Source organism: Sorex fumeus, unplaced genomic scaffold, assembly GCF_029834395.1.
Source record: "Sorex fumeus unplaced genomic scaffold, SorFum_2.1 ptg000129l, whole genome shotgun sequence".
Lineage (NCBI taxonomy): Eukaryota > Metazoa > Chordata > Mammalia > Eulipotyphla > Soricidae > Sorex > Sorex fumeus.
The window spans coordinates 17,550,122-17,573,929 of NW_026606186.1; the positions used below are offsets into that span (position 1 = coordinate 17,550,122).

The following is a 23,808-nucleotide window of genomic DNA, read 5'->3' on the forward strand; positions in this document are numbered from 1 at the left end:
CCTAAATTCTAGATCTTTTATAATAACCATAATTTTTTTTTTGTCTCAGAGGGTTTTGGGGGGCTACATCTGACTCACGGCTTCGTCTCCACTAGTGCTCGGGGATCACTCCTGGCAGTGCTCAGGGGGCCCTTTATGGTTCTGGGGATTGAACCTGGGTCAGCCACGTGCAAGGTAAGCGCCCTACCCACTGTAGTCTCGCTCCAGCCAATACTGGAAGCCTGAACCTAGGGTCCTTGGAAGGCAAAAGTGGCAGCTCTGGGTTGTAGTTTCGTTTGGGGGTGGAGCAGGGTCAGGAAACCAGGGGGTCCTGAGGGCTGAATCTGACTGTGCCACATGCCAAGGGTGTGCTCCAGCCTCAGGATGACAGCCACGGCACTGACTGGGAACAGAAACTGAGCACTGCCCCCAAGCACCCACAGGCCCCAGGTGAGCTCACTGGTGTTTACTGGTCACCTGATAACCATTGCTTCGGACATCTAAAATACAATGTGAAGGCTCTGGCAAGGGTTTCTGATGACGAAGGCCCTGTTGGAACTCTGCCATCCGAAATCATCACTGAAGGCCGTGACAAAGAAGCTTATGTGCCAAGCACACGGCATAAAGGCCATCTGCACGCCCATGTTCATTGCAGCACAATTCACAATAGCCAGAACCTGGAAATCACTCAAGTGTGTACCAGCAGACGAGCGGATAAAGAAACCACTGCACATCTACACAGTGGAATACTCCTCAGCCCTAAGGAAAGACAGAGTTGTGCAACCTGGTGCTACACAGGTGGGTCAGGAGGGTATCAGCTGCGTGAAGTTAGAGGGAAAGCGACAGACCCAGAATGATCTCTCTTACATGCTCTCGCATGTGGAATAGAAAGGAACATCCTAGGAGAATATCAAATGCCCAAAGGCAACAGAAACAAAGAGCAGAACTGGTCTGCAGTAGGAAGCTTGCCACCTGGGTGGGGATGGGAGGGATGGGACACTAGGACAATGGGGGAGGGGGGAAAGTTGCTGCCACAGAGGCAGGCAGGGGGATGGGGGGAGGAACTGGGGACATTGGTGGAGGGTAGTGGACAGTGGTGAAAGGATTGATGTTGGAACATTATATGCCCGAAACTCAGCCATGAACATCTTTGTGGCTTTGTAATGCATGGTTATTCAAAGAAAATAGGAGGAGGAGGTGGAGGAGGAGGAGAGGGAGGAGGAGGAGGATGAGAGGGAGGAGGAGAAGAGGAGGAGAGGAGAAGAAGAAGAAGAAGAAGAAGAAGAAGAAGAAGAAGAAGAAGAAGAAGAAGAAGAAGAGGGGGAGAAGGAGGAGGAGGAGGAAGAGGAAGAAGAAGAAGATGAGGAGGAGGAGGAAGAGAAAGAGTGGGAGGAGGAAGAGGAGGAGGAGGAGAGGGAGGAGGAGAGGGAGGAGGAGGATGAGAGGGAGGAGGAGGAAGAGAAAGAGTGGGAGGAGGAGGAGAGGGAGGAGGAAGAGGAGGAGGAGAAGGAGGAGGAGGAGAAGGAGGAGGAGGAAAGAAGAAGACGAAGAAGAAGAAGAAGAAGAAGAAGAAGAAGAAGAGGAGGAGGAGGAGGAGGAGGAGGAGGAGGAGGAGGAGGAGGAAACTGCAGCAGCAACTTATCTCTACAATTCACAATTTAAGTTTATTTCAAAATTTAGTCTCAGGAAAATTGGTTTGCTTGGCACTCCTTCGGTCCCATTTTATGCACTTAACAACTCTATTCTGAACAAGGGTTGAGGAGTGGGGGTGGGGGAGGCTTTGCCAAAGGGCCCCAAGGCACAGACGAGGTGAGGATGCAGGGCTGGGGGCTTTCCCGCCATCCCTGGCATCCTGCCATTCCAGGGTTCCAAGGACCTAGCTCCTGAGGGATCTACCCTCAGCGCAACCGTAAAATTAAACTGGCGGATCATCTTTTTTTTTCTTTCTTTCTTGCCTCCTTTCGATCTGGAAATAGATCCAGGCCGCGGCAGCCCTTCCAAACTCCCGGGCTTCCCACAGAATGTGCTCGAATGACACTGGATAGGTTTCAAAACCCCAGCCCTCCCCCTGTGGGAATTCCTTTCTCCCCCCAGCAGATGTTACGGGGCCGGGGAGGGAGTCGGCGTGAACTGCTCTCACGCTACAGACGAGCCTGTGGACCCATGTCCTTCTGGGCACCCTGAGCGGGCTCCCACCCTGCCATTCGAAAAGGGGAAGCTATTGGGCACCCCCCGCGGCTCACAGCTCAGTGGGGATTAGTGAACACCATATTGTAGTGTCAGCGGCTACTGCTGCCTTCAGACCTGACGCTCGCACCCAGAGACTGAACCTTGGGCGGGAGACAAACACTCAGAGTCACTGTTCTCCCTTACCAAGACGCCCCCCCCCTTCTGCACAGGGTGCCCCCAGACCTCCTGAGTGACTGCCCACTGTCTCGGCGACCTCCCGAGGTCACCCGTGCATGGGTCACCCGTTTGCATTTCCTTCCCTGTATAATCAGGGCTCCTGGCGAGAAACACTTCTGCTTCCCTGGGCTCCCACGTCCCCCTTCTTTACATGGAGCACACGCGTGTGTGTGCACAGTGGCCCGGAGCACTGTTCAGAGAGCTTCTCTGGCATCACATGGGGGCACGGTTTCTGGGGCTAACAGTCTCCTGCAGAATGGCCACTCTGGGGGGAGTCCCATTATCCCCATGAGCACATCCCTGAGGGCCAGTGCCCTTATCCATGAAAGGGGGGTGGGGACTGGTGGACCTCCACCCTCCACCCCTACCCACACACGGCAGGGGGGCATCTGCCCCCTCACCTGCCCACTCACCTGCTCGCCCACAGGCCCCGGCCGTCCGGGGTCCCCTGGCTCTCCCTGCAAAGACACAAAAGGGACGTCACTCAGGAGGGGGATGGGACATGCGGGGAGCAGCAGGTAACTGACTTTCGTCCCCCCTGGCAGGGACAGGCCTGGAACCTCATGTCCAGCCTTGGAGGCTCCACGCAAAGGACAGGGACCAAGGGGCTACGTGACTGGAACACCCAGGCCTCGAGGTGGTACCCCAGTCACCCGTCCCTCCGAGTGGCCCTGGGCAGATCACGCAGCACGCCCATTCCTAGTGCGTCTGACACCTCGCCCACTGCACCGTGCAGAGGTGGAAAGGGAAGCTCAGAGAGGCGAAGTGAATGGCTCGAGGTCCCACAGAGCGCTGAAGAGGGCTGAGCCCGAAATGCTGCTGGTCCGACCAGCAGAAACCGCCACGCCCAAGACATCAGGCAGCCCCGGCAGGAGGAGGGCAGGTGGGAACTGGCCACAGCCTCAGAGAGCATGTGTGCTCCCAGCAGCTGGGGTCTGGCTCACAAACATCTGGGCAGCCCCACCCGGTATCCCCCACAGACTAGGAGACACAGGCACACACCTCATCCCCCATGTCCCCCCACAGACCTGGGGCACACAGATGCCAGGCTAGCTCTTCCTGGTAACTGAAAAAACTATAAGAAATGCAATATACTTACCATATCACTTTCACCCAATGCCTCCATCCAGCATCCCCATCTCCATCCTCCATCCAGCCCTACTACCTTCACCATCCCCACCTCCTACCTCCTACCTTCTCCCCATCACATCACCCACTATGCTCCAGCCCCTACCCCCACCGACCTACTCCCAGGACCCCAGCACCGCTCACAGGCACATCCCACCTTTGGCGGCCCCGCTGTACAGCCCTGCTGGATGACTATGTCTGCGCCCGCCCGCCCACTCTGTGCCCAATGCATTACAAAAATGAGGGGCCATCACTCCCCTCTGTGCAAACCTGACCCTGGAGCTGGGGGTTGGTCTGGGCCCCCATGAGTCAGTGTCCCCCCTCTCTCCCGTCCCTCCGCCCCGTGCCAGGTCATGTCCAGGTCCCTTTACCTTCAGGCCATCCGGGCCGGGCCTCCCGGGAAATCCCTTCCTGCCGGGCTGACCCTGCATCAGAAAGAAGGGAGTGAGAGAAGTGTGGGGGACAGCCTTGCTGGGCTCCCAAGCATCCCCCTGGGCAGGGTGGTGGAGACACAATGCCCCAGGAACGGAGCGTGCTGAGCTGTGGTGCCCAGGCTGCCAGCTGTTCTGGGGTGCAGATGTGACCTTGTGGGTATAGCTGGTCTTGTTGGACTGAGCAGAATCTTGGGGGCACAGAGGAAGGCAGGGTGAAAAGTGGCAGCCTTCCAAGTGTGGTCCAGGGCACCCCAAAATCATTTCAGGAGGCGGAGAAAGGAACCAGTCTCTGAATCCCTGGAAGGCACCAGCTGGGGCCACTCATTCCAGGCCCTTGAGTGGAGTGTCCCAGTGGCCACGGGCCATGTGGTCTCAGCAGGAGACTGAATACAGAAGCGGGGTGGGGGGGAGAAGGGGGGATTTCCCAGCTGACTCCCATTAGGACTGACATTAAAGAGATTTGCAAAAACAAAACGGAAAAAGGTAAAAACAACCACTTTGTTCACTAGGTTCTGCTGCCTTTAAAGACGGAGCCAGATTTTATTAAATGATCGCTCTGAGGAGCCTAAAATGGGTTTATGATGAACTTTCAAGGACTTAATAATACATTCTAAAATGTCTCGGTTTTAATTACTAAAGTCAACAGGCATAAACGCACACCAGGAAAAGCGTTTTGGGTCGTCGGTCATTTCTGAAGAAATTCCAAGAGCAAAACGCTGCTGCGTGACAGGCAGATGCTGGTGGAAAAGACTGGCCTTGGGGGGCCAAGTGGAGGGGCACCCATTGTAAAGTGGGGGACTGTACCCTGAACTTTTTTTTTTTTTTTGCTTTTTGGGTCATACCCGGTGATGCTCAGGGGTTACTCCTGGCTCTGCACTCAGGAATTATTCCTGGCAGTGCTCGGGGGACCATATGGGATGCTGGGAATGGGACCCGGGTTGGCCGTGTATAAGGCAAACGCCCTCCCTGCTATCCTATCACTCCAGCAACCCCCCCGCCCTCTTTTGAGCCTTGAGGGCGTCAAGTGGGACAGAAAAGTGGGGTCTCTCTTATGGTCCCTGTTAAGAAAATGCAGGTGACAGACCTCGGGGGACCCAGACTCACTCCTTCCAGAGAGGTTCTGCCCCTCCCAGGTTGTCCAGGCCCCTCTATCTCATAGGGGCCACACCCTGGGTACACAGGAGCCCAGCACTGAGTGCCCGGGGATCCATCTCAGGCTCTCGCACCCGTGCTCATCACTGCTGGCTGGCTTCTTCTCCAAGCGCCAGCTGGATGTTGGCTGCCCTCCCGACAAGTCTCCCCTCCTCGAGCCCAGCAACACTCACCTCCAAGCCAGGGGCTCCTGGTGGACCCGTGGGGCCCTCGTCGCCCTAGTCAGGAGACGTGGGGTGGAAAAGAGGGGAGCGTTAATCCTAAGGGAAGGCCGGGTCCGCTAGGGAGGGGTGGGATGGGGGGCCCACTTGGACCAACAGAAATGAGGAGTCTGGCCCCCTCTCCATCTCTCTGGCCCACTCACAGCACAGGTCATGCAGTGGGAGTGGGACCAGGGCACTTGGGGACAGTGGTGGTCGGGGACGTCCAATCCCAGTGGGTGTCGGGGGACAGAATCCCAGGTAGCACTTAGAGACAGGGCTCCGCTAGTTTCCTCTTTTGCTCACTAGCAGACCTCAGCCCAGGGTGCCTCAGTTTCCCCTTCAGTGAACTGGGGTAGCGGGTGGAGGCAGGGGTGGGGAGGAGGTCCGTGGGCTGACAGGCTCACACTAGTTCCTAGACGAAAGAGGGTCTCTCTTTTCCGAAGCCAGTCCCCCACCCCAACTCACCCGCCCCCAACATCACTCGGAACAGGGCATGTGCACTGGTGAGTGGGCGTGGCCAAAGGCGGCTGGGAGGGGAGGGAATGAGCGTGAATGAATGCAGGAGCGTGGGAGTGAATGAATGAATGGAGAGTGAGCAGGGCAGCGTGTTTTCCAGCCCACGAGGCCCGATCAAGGGGCCCCTCCACAGCCGCCCCCACCTCTCTGCCCCAGCTTCCAGGAAAGCAGCCACGTGGCGGCTCCCGGCGCCAGCCCTGGGACCCTGCCAGCCCTGCATGGCCCGCGGAGGGACCCATGTGAGCCAGATGTGCTGTGACTCTGACTCGGCCTCCTGCATCCCCCCCCTGGGGTGGGGTGACTGGGGCCTCCCCCCGGGGTCAGGGCTGGAGAGCTTCATGCGTGGGAAGGCCCAGGGGTCTCCCTGGTGGCACCCCAGACCCGTGGATGCCGCCCATTTTGGTCCCCTTGCTCATGACTGGCCGAAGTTCCTACCCTCATCCCCAAGGACTCGGGTCCTGGTCAGGAGCCAGGGCTGGGGCGGGCTCTGGGGTAGTGGAGCTGGGCTGGAACTGCCGCCACCAGCCACACGGCCAAGGGGCTCAGGAACTGCTGTGCAGAGCAGAGCTGGAATCCTCACCCCCCACAGTTCAGCTGTAACTGCACCTCAGTACGCAGAAGTGGTGCAGGGTGACGGGGTGCCGTGGAGGGGCGGGACCTGTCCAGAGGCCTGGGAAGGGTCGGGGCAGGCCTGGGGGCAGCTGGAGGAGGTTCTGGGCTAAGTCTTCCCCTCTGAGGGTGCAGGGCTGAGTCCTCCCCTCCAAGGGACAGAGCAGGTTGGAGGATGCAGGGAGGTGGGGGAGGATGGTCACACACGCAGGGACCCAGCTGCTCTCACCTCTAGCCCTGGCTGCCCAGGAGGTCCCAGCTGGCCTCGAGCTCCAGGCTTACCCTGGGAAAGGGAAGAAGAAGGGGGTGTCAGCACCTCCCACTGCTCCCCAGGCTGGCAAGACTCCCCTCTCCTCTCAGACAGTTCCCCTGAGGGGGTGCATTCTGCAGCTTCCGGCTCTCACCTTTACACCTTCAGGACCGTTCTCCCCTGGGGGGCCAATGTCTCCTGGAAATCCCTGCAGGGAAGAGAAGAGGGGGTCACCCGGGGGCATCGTGGGGGGAGCACCTAGAAGAGGGCACACAAGGCTTGGAGGGAGCCGAGCCACACCCATCCCTCATTCTGTTTCTTCAGTTATTCATTGGTTTGGGGGCCATGCCCAGTGGTACTCTGGGCTTACTCCTGGCTCTGTGCTCAGGGATCACTCCTGGAGGTGCTCGGGGGGCTATACGGGGTGCTGGGGTTGGAACCCGGGCTGGCCGCATGCTAGGCAAGCTTTCTCCTTATTGTACTATCGCTCCAACCCCACCATTGTAAGTTTTTCCAAGTATAAAGGCTTGTTCTCTCTCTCTACATCTCCCTCTCTCTGTCTCTCTCTGTCTCTCTCTCTGTCTCTCTGTCTCTCTCTCTCTCTCTCTCTCTCTCTCACACACACACACACACACACACACACACACACACACACACACACCTGCACCCATAAGGATTCTAGGTCCCAAGCCTTGGAAAACAAAAGTGCTAAGCGCTGTCTGGGGTGGCCCGTCTCCAGAGAGAACTTGGCAGCTGAGATGTTGATTAAATCCGGGGGCTCCCCCAGCGCAGGCCCACGGGTAGGGACAGGCGTGCCTTCCTGGGGGCCCCAAGAGCGGGTGCTCTCCCACCCACAGTCTCTGGGAAAGCAGGCAGAGGGCCCGGAAGGCGCTGACACGCTCATCAGCTTCTGTGGGCTGCCGAGCTGAGCCATCCTCTGGAAACCGAGTCAGCCAATCCAAATAGAGCTTGGAGCAGGGAGGAGACCCGCCCAAATCTCGCCCGGGGGCCCCAAGAGAGAGCCAGACTCAACCTCATCTGCTACCAGCCACCACAGGGACCCTTGAGGTCGTCATTCCCTGCTATGCGTGACTCAGTTGTCCTCTGCAAACACGCAGTAAGGAGGGCTCCTTCTTCTCGGGAGGTTGGTGGCGACTTAACCAGCCCTCACTGAGAAGGTTCCACAGAATCCTCTGGCAGGGGGCGGGCAGGGGGTGGGGGAGATCCTAATAAACGAAAGGGAGCGTGCTGTCCAGTTGCACTGGCCAGGCTGCTGGGAAACCCAGACTCTCGGAAAAGGCTTTTTCCACAATGACCCGTGGAAGGAACAGGGGCCCTGAGAGAGAGGCCAGCTCCAATTGTCTAAAGATAGGCCGTGTCCTGGCCAAAGGCAACACAGTGGAAAGTCAGAACTCGTGGATTTCAGGAAACGCTTCTCCAGGCGTCCTGGGGAGAGCAGACAGGATCTCTGGAACAGCCTGGAGACCCCGGCTCAGAGAGCCATGAGCATCAGGGAACTCTCGAATGAATAGGCTCGCAGACTGGGGCGCTGGAAGGGGAGGGAGGGAGGTCGGGGGTGCAGGGGGCTCTGCCTGGGGTTGGCCTGGGTCCCCTGGAAGGATGCTCCTTCACAGACCTCAGCCCTGCTTTGCTCATCCCCCCCAGAGCCAGGGTACTTTGCACTGGGGGTCTGGGTGGCTGTCTGACTGCAGAGGGCAGGAAGGCCGGCAGAAACCTGCCCGGGAGTTTCTCTCCCAGCCAGTTCCTACATCTATCGGACACCAGCTCTTCATGCAAATACCAGACCTTCTTCTTCTTCTTCTTTTTTTTAAACATTTCTTTCTGGCTCCCTGTAGCCGGGAGTTCTGTAATGCAGAATGTCTGCAAGGTGCTGGCAGGGGTTGGCGGAAGAGCTGGAAGAAGCCCAGGGGACTGACAGAGGTTTTGCTGTCTCCAACCTGAAGCTGGGGGATGCAGAGGCGCCAGGCCAGGGAAGGCTCCTCGGAGGGGTGGGTGGTGCAGAGCTCATGGTGGCCAAGCACCTGGGGCAAGCCCCGAGGCGAGCACCTGCCCCCCCAGCCTGGGAGAAGTCCCGAACAAGCCAGAGGGACAGAAAAGGAAGGAGGAGGGTAGGTCTAGGACCTACTCAGCTAAGTCTCTCTTCCCCTCTGGCACGGGCTTTCTCCCTAGATCCACCCCCAAGCCCAAGTGCAGTCAGGCCGAAGAGTAGGGAGGGCAGCACAGCACAGCACGTACCTCAGGTCCAGGGGGCCCAGGAAACCCCAGGGGTCCTTTGTCTCCAACTTTTCCCTGCAGAGGAGAAGGGATTGCGGGGAGGCAGCTGAGGGAGCTGCAGAGGCCTTGGACGACCCCTTCCCCCACCCCCCACCCCCCGCCCCCAGGTGGCTTGGGGTGAGTGGAAACACCTTGGGGTGGGTGGAAACACCTTGGAGGACGCCTTTCCCCCCCACTCCAGATGGCCTGGGGTGGGAGGACCCTGGAGAGATCAGCAGCTGCTTGCAGGCAGAAGCCCAGCAAACCTGCCCGCTACACTTAGCCCCAGTGGAAACTGTTTTCTGCATCTGCGAAATGGGAGGGATACTGTTCTTTGTACCTGGAGGGGCTGGCGGCTTTACAGAGAGCCCGAGAAGGCCCTGCTCTACTGGAGGGTCCAGCAGGTAAGTTGGCCCCACTGGGAGGAACAGCACAGGAGGAGCCCAGCTTCCGACTGGACCCTGCTGGGCGCTGTGCGCTCATGGAACAGTGGGATGCTCTCCACGCCTGGCCTCACCCAGGCTCCTCCCGCACCCCCTGCCCCCAACCCGGGCACGAGGTTAGGGGAACTCAGAGCAGAAGGTACTTACCAGAGGCCCTGACTTTCCCCGTGCACCCGGGGGCCCAGGCAATCCCTGGCTGCCCTGCAAAAGACCCGTCGCAAGCCAGGTGAGGAGAACAGCAACGATCACCGCTGGGCAGTGTCTTGTCCAACGTGCCCAGCTGGAGAAATGCCCACCCGCGTCCTCCAGGCGGCGGGGGCAGATGTGCCCTTGGAGTTCTGCCTCAGTTTCCCTGACGGCAGCTTTGGCTCAGCACCCCTGTGGCCAGGCCTCCTGCCTCCCTCCAGGCCCCAGGGCTGCCTGTCCCACGGGCAACCTCAAGGCAGGCCGGCTGGAGAAACGGCCAAGCCTGCATGGCTTCATAACCCCAAGCCCCCGCCCCCTGCCCTCAACCCCCAGGGCTAGGTTCTCACAGACCGGCCAGGAGGGCGGGAAGAGGACCAGGGAGAGAGAGGGCCAACATCTGGGCCTCATTGGCCGGCTGGGTGATGTCCAGATGTGGCCACATGGTGCGGGACCCAGGCACAGAGGAGCCGGCCTTGGCTGCTGGGGCTCAGCAGGCAGCTTGTGAGGCCGGACCCGGGCCTCACCCCCTCATCATTCCCACACCCCCCGCAGGCTGTTCCTTGCAGCCCCTTCCCCTCCCCCAGGCCGGGGCCATCTAGGGCTGCATCCTCAGGGAGCTCAAAGTCTACAGGGAATGAAACCCAACAACCCCCCCCCCAAAAAAAAGAAAACTGGGGGAAAGAGTGGTCCCAAGGGTGAGGGACAGATGATGCCATGCAAAGTCCACAGAGGGCAGGCTACCTCCCAAGGGGCACTGGGAACTGTGGGCAGGGCCGGGCTGACCAGCGGCTGGACAGCAGTGGGTGGCTTGTTCCCCTGGGAGCTGTAGGGTACTACGGACAGTTTAGGAGGCCCCAGCTCTGTGCCTTGAGGGGAAGGGAGGTGGGGTGGGTGCAGGCCAGGCTTGCAGCCAAGCCAGAGGGTGTCACTGTGAGGTGGAGGGAAGAGAGGCAGAGAGGCCCGGCCGGGTACAGGTGGCCGAGGTCGATTGTTTGGAGGGATCCAGGCCAAGCATGAGCTGTGCCAGAGATGAAGCACCCAGGGCAGGGCCCGGCCTGCCTGGGCAGGACGAGCTCGGCGGCTGTTACCTTGTCGCCTTGGAATCCGGGATCGCCTGACACGCCTGGAACCCCTTGTTCACCCTAAACGCACAGCAGCAAAGAAGGCCACAGTGGAGACCACGCTCTTTCCGGAAGCTTCCCCACCTCCAGATCCCCGCGCGAGGCACAGCTCGGCCGAGGCTGTTCCCCGAGGCCCCCTGACCGGCAGGCAGCAGCAGGGGCCTGGGGCCGCAGGGAGGAGGAGCCAGCAAGCGGCTCAGCAAGCAGACGGGGTCAAGCAGGGTCGCCTGGCTCTGTTGGAAACTCCCTTGACAGGGGTGCATGGCCTCCCGCCCTGGAGAGCTGTCCCTGGGGGGTCACAGGCCCTGTGCCTGGAGCCTCACCCCTTTCTTCTCCATCAATTGATGAGACACAAGGGACCTGCGGACTCTCTGAGTGCGTCTGAACTTACAGGGTTCACCCTGGGGCTCCTCGACCCGCGGTTAGCCCCTGCTGACCTCCAGTGGTGAGCTGCTTTTTTTTTTTCTTTTTGGGTCACATCCAGCTTTGCACAGGGGTTACTCCTGGCTCTGCACTGAGGAATTACTCCTGGCGGTGCTTGGAGGCCCATACGGGATGTTGGGAATCGAATCTGGGTTGGCCTTGTGCAAGGCAAATGCCCTCCCCGCTGTGCTATCGCTCCAGCCCCGGGTGAGCTGCTTTTCTTCAGGCATGGCAGGGAGGTCAGAGATGCACAGTGATGGGTCTGGAGGGGACTCTTTGGCTAAGATGTTGTCTGTCCTGCAGGGTTCCACAACCCTCATCCTGCCTGTCTGAGGGTTGGAGACAGGCAGGCGTGTCTCCACGCGGCCATGGAGGCCAGCCTTCTGCTTTGGCCCTTCCCAGCTGGGCCCTGGGCCCCAGCACTGAGGCGATCTTCAGCACTGAGAGTAGTGGGAAGACAGCGCAGAGAGCCCCAGAAAGAATAGAGGGTCTTGGGGCTAGAGCAAGAGCACAGCAGGTAGGGCATTTGCCTTGCACGCAGCCAACCCAGGTCCGATTCCCAGCATCCCATATGGTCCCCCCCAGTACCACCAGGAGTAATTCTGAGTGCATGAACCAGGAGTAACCCCTGTGCATCGCCGGGTGTGACCCCCCCCAAAAAAAAACAAAAGAAAGAAAAAAAGAGAATGGAGGATCTTGTTTTGTTTTGTTTTTAAATTTTGGGCTGGAGCGATAGCACAGTGGGTGGGGCGTTTGCCTTGGATGCGGCCAGCACAGGTTCAATTCCTCTGTCCCTCTCAGAGAGCCCGGCAAGCTACCGAGAGTATCCCACCCACACAGCAGAGCCTGGCAGACTCCCCGTGGCGTATTCGATATGCCAAAAACAATAACAACAAGTCTCACAATGGAGACGTTACTGGTGCCCACTCGAGCAAATTGATGAACAACAGGAGGACAGTGCTACCGTGCTATGGTTTTTAAATTTTGAGCAACAACATCTGGTAGTGCTCAGGGTTTGCTCCTGGAAGGGCTCAGGGGGCCCTCTGGGGTGCTGGGCTGAAACCCAGATCAGCTGCGAGCAAGGCAAGTGCCCGACCCACTGTATGAGCTCGAGACTGAAGAATCGAAGACAATCCACACAGTGGGGCAAAAGGCCGTGACCAGCAGAACTTCCTTAAGAGAACAAAAAAGCCAAATGCCTCTGGGGAGCGGGTGCTGGGCCCACGCCCGGGGATGCTCAGTAGCCAGTCCTGGCTTTGTGCAGAAGCAGTCCCGATGGGGTTTATAGCGGGTGTGGAGGATCCGAACTGGAGGTCAGCTGCCTGCAAGGCCAGTGCCTTGCCCACTGGGCTATCTCTGTGGCTCAGGATGCTTCTGATACTTTTTTTTTAAACTTACTTTGGAACAATTCTGTGTATTGGCTCAGAATTTGGGAAAATACAGAACATTTTTTTGTTAGGGTCCTAAGGAGTGGTAGTGGTGCGCGCGCGCATGTGTGTGTGTGTGTGTGTGTGTGTGTGTGTGTGTGTGTGTGTGATCTCAAAGGTACCTAAGAAATCCGGACAATGGACTGGGAGAAAGCGGGCATCAGCAGGAGGGTTGGTTCCAGCAGAAGGCGCGCCCACAGGGGAGGGAGCCAAGGGTTTGTGAGTGGGCAGGAGGCCGGGCCGGGTCATGGAAACTCTGGGATTCTAGGAGGCCGAGCACAGAACATGAGGCAAGGCAGTCACTCTGAGGGACCCGGGGGAGGGGAAGGCAGACTCTTCAGAAGCCCATTCATGCAGCACTAATGTCCCCCACACCCAACAAGGGGCAGAAAAGACACAGAGTTTTCCTTTTCCTCCTCTCTCCTCCCTTTTTCCACCCCAAAGACAGCTGCAATTTTCCTGAAAACTATGGGCAGAAAAATATTTTCCATTATCTCTCTCTCTCTGGGTCTCCTATCTCCATCCACCTCTGTCTCTCTGTCTGTCTCTCTCTCGCTCTCTATCTGTCTCCTGTCTCTGTTTCTCTCTCGCTCTGTCTCCTGTCTTCCTTTCTGTCTGTCTCTCTTTCCTGCCCCTGTCTCTCTGTCTCTGCCTCTGTCTCTCTCTTGGTCTCCTGTCTCCATCTGTCTCTGTCTCTCTGTCTGTCTCTCTCACTATCTCTGTCTCATATCTCTTTATCTGTCTCTCTCTCTGTCTGTCTCCTGTCTCTATCTCTTTCTCTCTCTCTATCTCTCTCTCTGTCTCCTGTCTTTATCTCTGTCTCTCTCTCCTGTCTCTGTCTCTCTCTGTCTCTGTCTCTGTCTCTCTCTCTCTCTCCCTCCCTCCCTCTCTCCTTCTCCTAATTTTTCCATTGCTAAACGTCCCAGGCGCCGCCAGCCAACGCGCCAGCCGATGTAACACATTTATTTCCATGTTCCTGCAGGAAAGGGACTTGGAAGCCGTTCCACAGCTCTGCAGCAGAGCCCATAAAAAGCCGCAGCCGGCCTCCCCGCCCGCCCGCTGCCCCTCTGCTTCCCGGCCAGCACTTCACGCTCTCACACTTGAGGCCGTTCAGAGTGTGGCGGTCTCAGCCCTCCTTCCCTCCGCAGACACAGGTAGCTGGAGGAAAGCAGAGCCCTGGCATTTGGCAGGGCTGGTGCTGGCTGGGCAGGAGGCTTTGGGAGAGGGCAGGAGAGGGAGGGAGTGGGGAGAAGAGGGGAGAGAGAGGGCCAGGGCTGGCCTGCACCCGGCCACCCACTCCAGGCCGGCAATGTTAACTGGCAGAGTCCAGGGGCCTGGCTGGAAAACCCTCAAAAGATGACTGAGTTTCCCCCCTCTCCTCCCGCCCCACCTACTTCTCTGCTGTCGTGGGCCTCAGTTTCCCCAAGGCGTGATGGGTAAGCCCTAGAGGTGGTGTCCAAGCTTGGTCAGCTCTGCTCTTCTGATGCTGGGTGTACGTTGAGGCTGGGTGCTGGCGTCTGAGTCCTGGCACTGTTTGGGTGCCCGTAGGAGTGACAGGGGCCCTGCGGGGTACTCCAGGGCACTGGTGTCCGCTCAATTCAGGAGACGGAACCCTGGCAGGGGTCTCGCTGGGACAGCTCTCCTCTGCTCAGACTTGTGTGTCCTTGGTTAAGTCCCCCAAAACCTTCCCATGGAGCCTCTTTTGGGGGGCTGGTTTGCCACTAAGCAGATGGGGAAGGGTCAGAGGCCAGCCCCGTCACTCAGAAGCTGCATGATCCAGGCCAGGGGATGGGTCTGAGGGTCCCCTGTGCCCAAAGCCCTCCCTCCACCACTGCTTTGGCACGGGGTGAGGAAATCGGGGTGCAGAAGCAGGGAGGAAGGTACGGGTGGTGGCTCGAGGCGGCTCTGGGTTGGCTGCTGCCTGAGGCCAGTCTCCCAATGCCAATCAAGGTGTTTGATGTGCATCCTTCACCCACTGTGTCTGAGAGGGCATCTCTGAGCCCTCCCGGGGCTGCTTCTCATCCTGTTGCCCCCTTCCTGGCCCAGTCCACCCCCATCCCCATGAACTGTGGCTTCAGCCTCCAAGCCAGGCCACCCCGCCCGGCTTTGTTCTCAGAACTCAGGGAACATCCTGAAACATCTTGGTGGGTCCTCCTCCGCATCCCTCCATAGCCCCCGGTCCCCTCTGCCAAGGTCTGTTTGTCCCCAAAACCATCTGCCTGAGCCCCCGCCACCACCACTGTCACCGCTGTTGTGAGTTCCAAGGACACAGCTGGGAGCCCAGCTGTAGAGGGGAGCGGTGGGGAGCAGGAAGCGGGCCGGAGCGGACCTGGTGAGCAGTGCAAGGCGGAGGGGTGGCATGCAGACCAACAGTGCAATAAGGGAGTATTCAGATCACCTTATCACCTTTCAGTCCAGGTTCCCCCATGTTTCCCATCAGGCCCTGCAAGACAAAGGGGGGGAGGGGAAGCGGTGAGGGAGAAGTCAGGAGGCCCCAGGCCCCAGGACAAACGTGGTTTTCAACTCTGGGAACAAAAAGGACAAGGTGCCCTGGTTCGCAGGGCCATGGCACGTGCTGAAGGAGCAGGAGATATTCCTCTTTTTTTTTTTTTTTTGCATTTTTGGGTCACACCTGGTGATGCTCAGGGGCTCCTCCTGGCTCTGCGCTCAGGAATTACCCCTGGCGGTGCTCAGGGAGACAATATGGGATGCTGGGAATTGAACCTGGGTCGGCCAGGTGCAAGGCAAATGCCCTACCAGCTGTGCTATCACTCCAGCCCCTTGAAGGAGCAGGAGAAAGTGCAGTGCTTGAGGGCCTGAGTGGGAGGGAGGCCGCCCAGGGGGAGGGTGGCCCAGTGAGCTCTGCCACACGCACACTGACCACATTGGCTCATTTCCCCGAGCTGGGGACCCTGCATTTTTAGCCTGTCTGGCTGGGGCATGTGGGGACGGACAAAGTTCACTGCTCAGGAAGACCGTCTCTGGGCCTCCAGGGAAGCTCCCCGGCAGACTCGCTGTGGTCCAGAATGATATCAGATTCCTCGCAGCTGGAGGATGGCTGTCCAGGAAAAGTGTCTGGCACAAATGACAGATGACCGGCTCCCAGGCGCAAGAAACCATGAGCTCCCCGCCTGTGCCCGAGTCTCCAGCCTCCCCTCCGCCTCCTTGGACCCAGGTCGCTTTCCCACCTGGGCTGAAACAGCTCAGGGGGGGTGGGGGCACGGGGCTGGAATCGGCCCTTGCCTGGGGTGAGTGTGTGTGTGTGGGGGGACTGACCCCTCTTTACCTTCACGCCCTTGGGTCCTGGGTAGCCGATCGGACCCAACGCACCCATGTCGCCCTGGAAGAGAAAAGAAAGAAAGATCCTGAGAGGTGGTTCACTGGAAGCCAGCCTGGAGGTGGCACCCAGGGTCCCCATGGCTGGGCTCTGGAAAAGCCAAACCCTTCTGCGCTGTCCTGGAATTAGGAATGTTCCTTGTCCTTCACCTGCACGCCTGGGCTGGAATCCATTCTGCTCAGCTCCCCAGGTTCCTCGCTGGTCCCCCACCACACACACACACACACACCACACACACACACACCTGTCTTAGAGAGTTTACAGGTTCCCAGACACCACACACACACACCACACACACACACACACACACACACACACACACACACACACACGCATCCCTCTGCCTTCAGAGTTCAGAGGTTCCCAGATTTATTTGGCCTGCTATCCCCTTTTCAGAAAATAAATTCTCCCCTCTCCCCCATAAAAAAAACCCTAACCTTGAAAGGAAATGCTTCCCTCCACTGTACTGGGGGGTTCCTTCTGCCCCCCCCGACCCCTCTACCATGCCAGCACCCCACCCCCACCCCCTGGGGGTCCAGGCAATGCTGAGACAGTAACTGTCGACATCCTATGCTCGGTTCTTTACCTTCATGGCCCGTGATGCCTTCACACCTCCTTCTCCCCACCTAGGAAACACGGCCCCGGTCCTTCCCGTCATGAGTTGGGCCGAGGTGATGCCAGCAACCCCCAGGAGTACAGGTGGTTGGCATGTAGTGAGGGGAGTTACTTCCTGCTCCCCAGAAACCCCCCTCCTCAGGAGGCCAGCAAGTCAGGAGGGGGAGGGGGATGGCCACCTTGTCCAGGCCAGGCAGACCGCCAGGATCAGCTGGGAGATCCTGGCACACAGGCTGCAGGCTGGGAGGGGGCAGCAGAGCCCTGGGCCCTGCAGAGCCCCTCCCAGACGGGTCTGCACAGAGGTCGTGGTGGGGGGACTGGCAGACAGAGCCTCAGCGAGGGTCTGAGTCAGGCCCCCACTGTCCTGCTACTACTGCTCCAGTGTTCCTTGGGGACTCACCCTCTCTCTGCCCTCGCACCCCGCTAGCATGCAGGGCTAGACCTCCTGGAGTCGCTTCCCTCAGATGACTCCGCAGAGAGAGGGCCTGGGGCTGCAGACACACTGACAACAGCCCAGACCAAATGCCAACAGTGAGGAAGTGAAGAGTCTCGTGTGGCCTGAGTGACCCTCAGTAGGGTTTGTTTCTAACTTGGGCTGTCTCTAGCCTGGACTATCTCTAATCTGGGCCATCTCGAACCTGGATTTGCCTCTAACCTGAACTATCTCTAACCTGGGCCATCTCGAACCTGGACTATGTCTAATATGGACTATCTCGAACCTGGGCTGTCTCTAATCTGGACTATCTCTAACATGGGCCATCTCTAACCTGGGTTCGTCTCTAACCTGGGCCATCTCTAACCTGGGTTATCTCTAACCTGCACTATCTCTAACCTGGGCCGTCTCTAACCGTCGCTAACCCACCAATCCCCTGGGGACCCACCATACCTGTCCTCACCAACTACCACATTGGGGGATGCACCTTGGGGAGGGGACCCCCCCATGAACTCTCTCTGCTCTTTTTCCCATGCTCTGTGTCTCAACTGAGTGATGGATGCTCTCTGACCTCCATGAATGTGTATGTGTGCATGCGTGCGTGTATGCGTGTGTGCGTGTGTGTGTGTGTGTGTGTGTGACCGCTCTGGGCCTCTGTCTCCCCAGTGCCCCCAACCAGGCTCCTTGGAGGCCCCCAGTATGAGACTGGACACAGACAAGGGACAGAATCACCTCTGTTGGCCATAAGCTCTCCCCAGAAGCTGGGATGTGGGGTGCTGTGGGCAGCCTGGGCAATCCTTGTGGGATTGTGGGGGTACCCCCTCTTCCCCGGAGCAGCCCTGGCCATGTCCAGCCCACACTCCAGTACTGAGACGTGTGCAGCTGACGGTGAGGCCTTGCTCTGAAGTACCAGCTCTCTCCACAGCCCCCTGCTCCAGCGTCCAGGCTCTGTGACCTTGGGCAGATGCACTAACCTCTCTGAGCAGCCCTGAGTTCATCAAAGGCATGAAGGCGATTCTACTTCCAAGCTGTGGATGATCAGATACTTAAGAGTCTGACACGTGGGGTTTCGTAAATGTCTGCCTGTGGGGAGGTGGGGGGGGGGGGGCGAGTCCTTGGCCCTGCTTTACAGATAAGGAAATGAAGCAAGACCATCACTAGTGACAGAATATGGGGGCTTGGCCACTTCACCACCATATGCTGAGCTATGGCCAGATGACATACTCTTTGGGTGGGTCTCATGAAAGGGAGAAGCCAAACCTCCCCCGTGTGACTTGGAATTAAAATGAGCGGAATCTGGAACTGGCGTTTTTCTTGAAGGCCAGACGGTGGGTCTCAGCGCCTTAAGACAGGGGCGGCCGGGGCTGACCCGGATCAGATCACACAGACTTGGGACGTCTGTCTCTAGCCGGTGACCTCAGGCCCCCACTCCCCCGCTCTGGGTGAGCAGCCTGCCGCCACTAGCATCCAGAGGCTGCTGTAGCCAGCTAATGTATGTCAAGCCCACCCAGAGCCAAAGGGGCTCAGTCCACGCCAGCCTGTCCTCCGACGCCCTTCTGACCAGCTGCCAGGGCCCAGGGGGGGACATGGAGGCCTCACCACATGCCCTCATGCAAATGGCTTGTAGACAGAGCATGAAGGACATGCAAATCTCCACTAACGTGATTATCACTATGTGCAATTCCCGTTTGCTCAGCTAAAATCCCACAGCCCCTGGGAAACCAGAGGTGACTCACGAACACCAGGCCCTTGGAATCCTGCTTAGAAAGTTCTTCTCTCTGCCAACTTTCAGAGAGGCCCGACACTGCAGTTCTGCAAACTCCAGTTGGCAATAGGGGCTCATCTGTAAGAAGGTGGTAAGACTTGTTTCCTCAACCCTGCGAGAGGGCTGTCACCTTGGCAGTAGAGGGATTTAATACAGAGGCACCTTAAAAAATTTCATTTTAGTGCAGGGGGAATCAACCAGACACGGCCTGTTCCCTACGACTGAACCACATCCTAGGTCCCCAAAGGGAATCTGAAATTAGGGGCGAGTCGGGCAGAAAGTGGTCAGAGGCAGACACAGGGAAAGAGGGAGTGAGTTCCAAGGGCTGGAGAAGAGTTAAGGCACTTTCCTTGCATACGACCAGCCAAGGTTTGATCTCTGGTAACCCCCATATGGACCCCCGAACCCTGCCAGGAGTGATCCCTGAGCTCAGAACCAGGAGGAAGTCCTGAGCATCGCCAGGTGTGGTCCCCAAACAAAACACAACAAAAGAGAACTGACCCCTTGCCCAGGTGTGTGGCAAGAGGCTCCGTGATGGTATGCAATGCAGGAAGGCTCAGGGTATTACCCCCAGTTCAGGACCCTGGAACGTGGGCCGAAGGGAAGTCCCCTGGACTCAGGGTTGGGAGTAGGTATGCATGCATTCTTCTGCATCACTGTGGGGATTAGACCAAGTCCTCTGCTTTTGCACCAGCAGATGGGATGCTCCAAAGAGACACTGCAAGTAGGGCTGCAGACTGAGCGAACAAAGATACAGGATGCCTGGCGAAAGTTGGACCTCAGGCCTGGAAGGGTAGCTCAGATGCTTGCCTTGCATGTGGTTAACCCCGGTTCAATCCCAGGCACTTCTATGGTTCCCTAAGCCTCTCCAGGAGTGATCCTTGAGCACAGTGCCAGGAGGTATAGTCCAAAAACAGAACAAACAAAATAATGGTATGGCAGATCAAGCATGAATGATATTTTAGTATAATTCCTAGCTTTTTTAAAAGATGGGTCAGAACCCCATTGAGAGTCACAGAACTGAATGTGGGGGTTGCAAAAAAATGTGGCAAATTTCATGGCTTCGTCTTTTCTAACAGTTACATAGTACTCCATTGTGTAAATGTACCAAAGTTTCTTTAACCAGTCATCTGTTCTCCGGCACTCAGGGTTTTTCCAGATTCTGGCTATTGTAAAGAGTGCTGCAATGAGCAAATAAGTGCAGATGTCACTTCAACTATACTTTTTTGCTTCTCTGGGATATATTCCCAGGAGTGGTATTGCTGGGTCAAATGGGAGCTCAATTTCTAATTTTTTGAGAATCGTCCATACTGTTTTCCAAAAGGGTTGAAGCAGTCGGCATTCCCACCAGCAGTGAAGGAGGGTCCCTTTCTCGCCACATCTGCGGTATTTGATCACTGTATAATTGAAACCCAAGCACAAAAATTTGTAAGTCTACAGCTGTACCTCATGGTGTCTCACTAATAAAAATTTTTTTAAAATGTGGCAATGGCCAAGGGTTTCTAAAAGCCATTCAATAAGAGAAAAGCTGACTCAAAACAACTGTGTCAGGAATCTGAGGTGTTTCTGGCCGGGTTTGCCTGGGGTTGCCTTTCTCAAGCAGAAAAATAAAAAAGATCACAAGTAGAAAAAGTGTCAGGAGGTCTGGTATAAATGACTTCTAAATATCACATCCAAAGTTCAAATTTCATAGGCCATCTCAGATTTAATCTGGCAGCCACAAAAGTCGAAAGTAAAGGAGGGGAAAGCTTTGGGGACCAGGATGGGATGGCTTCAGGAAGGAGCCTCGGGAGGAAGAGAGACGGGCCTCTCGGGGCAGGGAGATGGCTCCGTCTCGTCTCAGTCACAGGAAACGCTGGAACAAGGAGCGCTCTGTTCATGGGGCTGGGCCAGCAGGATGAAGCTATCCGCCCCAGGAAGTTGCTCAAGTCAGCGTTTAACGAGCACAGGACTCCACCAACGAGTCCCGCAGAGAGGGCGACCAGGAGGCTCTGGGGCCCGTGAACTCGGGTGCTCCAGACTCAAGCAGAGGTTTTTTTTTTTTTTTCCAAAGCATCTAGGTCAGTGACCAAGAAGGCGCCCAGCAAAGAATGTCAGGATGACCAAGAGACGACTCACGGGTTCACACCTCCCACCCGAGCCAGGACGGACGTCATCTTGCAATGCAGCACCCTCCCCGCCTCTATTCCAGGGACACCTGGACATCTAACTCCAGGCGGATTAGACAGCGCTACCAGGCACCACATGTCACTGTGTAAAGTACTGCTGCTGCTACTACAACTACTACTACTGCTTCTAATAGACTGCTGCTGCTGCTACTACAACTGCCACTACTGCTTCTAATGGGCTGCTGCAGTTACTACAACCACTACTCCTGCTTCAATAGACTGCTGCAGTTACTACAACTGCTACTACTACTGCTTCTAATAGACTGCTGCAGTTACTACAACTGCCACTACTGCTTCTAATGGGCTGCTGCAGTTACTACAATCACTACTACTGCTTCAATAGACTGCTGCAGTTACTACAACTGCTACTACTACTACTACTTCTAATAGACTGCTGCAGTTACTACAACTGCTACTACTACTACTTCTAATAGACTGCTGCAGTTACTACAACTGCTACTACTACTACTACTTCTAATAGACTGCTGCAGTTACTACAACTGCCACTACTGCTTCTAATGGGCTGCTGCAGTTACTACAATCACTACTACTGCTTCAATAGACTGCTGCAGTTACTACAACTGCTACTACTACTACTACTTCTAATAGACTGCTGCAGTTACTACAACTGCTACTACTACTACTACTTCTAATAGACTGCTGCAGTTACTACAACTGCCACTACTGCTTCTAATGGGCTGCTGCAGTTACTACAATCACTACTACTGCTTCAATAGACTGCTGCAGTTACTACAACTGCTACTACTACTACTACTTCTAATAGACTGCTGCAGTTACTACAACTGCTACTACTACTGCTTCTAATACACTGCTGCAGTTACTACAACTGCCACTACTGCTTCTAATGGGCTGCTGCAGTTACTACAATCACTACTACTGCTTCAATAGACTGCTGCAGTTACTACAACTGCTACTACTAACTACTACTTCTAATAGACTGCTGCAGTTACTACAACTGCCACTACTGCTTCTAATGGGCTGCTGCAGTTACTACAACTGCTACTACTACTGCTTCTAAAGGGCCGCTGCAGTTACTACAACCACTACTACTGCTTCAATAGACTGCTGCAGTTACTACAATTGCCACTACTGCTTCTAATGGGCTGCTGCAGTTACTACAACTGCCACTACTGCTTCCAATAGACTCCTGCTGTGGCTACCACAGCCACTACTACTACTTCTGATAGACTCCTGCTGCTACTACCACCACTTCCTATTGCTTCTAAGAGACTGCCGAGGCTGCCACTACAACTGCCACTACTACTGCTTCTAATAGACTCCTGCTGCAGCTAACAGCCACTCTGTTGCTTCGAGGTCTGCCGCGGCTACTGCCCACTACCATTGCAGCTATCACTACTTGCTCTGACTGCTACTGCTCCCCTCTGCTCACTGCGGCTTACTACTATTGCTGCTATTACTACATACCGTGACTGCTACTACTACTTGCTACCATTGCTGCTATTGCTACGTATTATTCCTGCTATTGCTACTCATTACTCACTACCACTTACTACAATTACTTTGTGCTATGAGTGCGACTGCTTTGTGCTGCTCACTATTGCTTGCTACAACTATTGCTGCTATTACTACATACTGTGACTGGTACTATTACTTACTGCTCACTACTGTTGCTGCTATTACTGAATATTACTGCTGCTACTACTTACTGCTCACTACCACTTACTTCTACTACTGCTACTACTACCTACTATGGTTGCTATCACTACTATTCCCTACTGCTACCTGCTACTTACTCACTACCACAACTTACTACCACTGCTGTCTACTACAATTCTCTACTACTCTCCCTCCCACTCCTCTTCTGTGACATCACTATTAAAGATATTATTACAATATGTTGTAATTGTACATATTACAACATATTGTATATATATTGTAATTGTATTGTATATATTACAAAACTGATACTTTGAGTACTTACTCTGAATGCAGCGGTTTATAAGCACAAGCTTATCTATTTATTTATTTGGTTTGAGGGCTACACCTGGCCATGCTAAGGGATTTCTCTGGCTCCGCACTCAGAAATTACTCCTGGCGGTGCTCAAAGGACTCTATGGAATGCCAGGGACTGAGCCTGGGTCGGCTAGATACAAAGCAAGCACCCAACCCACTGTAACTATCACTCTAGCCCGGCTTCTTTAAGTTACACAAAAACAACCCTCTGAGCTGCCTCCAAAAGTGCCCCCATTTACAGAGAGAGACACTGAAGTCAGGGAGATTTTGCATGTGGCTGTGATAGAGTGAGTATAGGACCGGGAATTAGAGCTCAGTGCCCTGGTCCAGAAGATTTCCTTCAAGCTGCTGGGCCCCTGTCCAGCCCCCTGAATTGTGTGCATCTGTGGCCCTAACAAGAATGGGTACCACAACCCCTAGAAGGGTTCCCCAGACTCTGGGAAGCAAGACCACAGAGGAAGAGAAGGTGAGGTTTGGGGTACAGGGTCACCAAGACCCCCCCTACACTTGCACCTGGCTACATTCTGTTTCTACACCCCTGAACAGAAGCCTGTGCCAAGAGGGTCTCGGGGCTGTCTTTCTAAACATGCCCCCCGCCCAGTTCTCCCATGACCAGCTTCCTCTAGGCACAATCTTGGCACAGCTGTGGGCATCCATCTGTCCAACTAGGTCATGCCCTTCAGACCGCCCCCCCCCAACCCAGCACTGTGGGGTCAGAGCAGAAGGTGGGTATGAGATGGAGAAGGTCAGTGATGCTCCTGGAACCACGTAGCAGGGTTTTCCCTCTGTTCTCTCAGTCCCTGGCCCAAGCTGGACTGTTCAATGCCACCCACCCCAGTCTTTCCTGCGGGGCTGATGACAGAGGCCTTTTCAGCCTTCCGGAAAGGAGTTGTCACTTTCTTCCCCCCCCCGCCCCCCACCTCTCCAGCTCCCCACCCAGGGCT

General features: G+C 56.2%; 1 protein-coding gene across 1 annotated transcript in view; it reads right to left on the minus strand.

The window, feature by feature from the left end:
* The window catches only part of COL27A1 (collagen type XXVII alpha 1 chain), a 129,860-nt gene that overhangs the window by 48,492 nt on the left and 57,560 nt on the right, over positions 1-23,808 (minus strand). The window contains exons 15-24 of the mRNA XM_056138693.1: positions 15,838-15,891; positions 14,950-14,994; positions 10,669-10,722; positions 9,542-9,595; positions 8,934-8,987; positions 6,832-6,885; positions 6,657-6,710; positions 5,273-5,317; positions 3,885-3,938; positions 2,799-2,843 (exon numbers count right to left, since the gene is read on the minus strand). Of these exons, the coding sequence (XP_055994668.1) occupies positions 2,799-2,843; positions 3,885-3,938; positions 5,273-5,317; positions 6,657-6,710; positions 6,832-6,885; positions 8,934-8,987; positions 9,542-9,595; positions 10,669-10,722; positions 14,950-14,994; positions 15,838-15,891 (513 nt within the window). The remainder of the gene's footprint in view (positions 1-2,798; positions 2,844-3,884; positions 3,939-5,272; positions 5,318-6,656; positions 6,711-6,831; positions 6,886-8,933; positions 8,988-9,541; positions 9,596-10,668; positions 10,723-14,949; positions 14,995-15,837; positions 15,892-23,808) is intronic.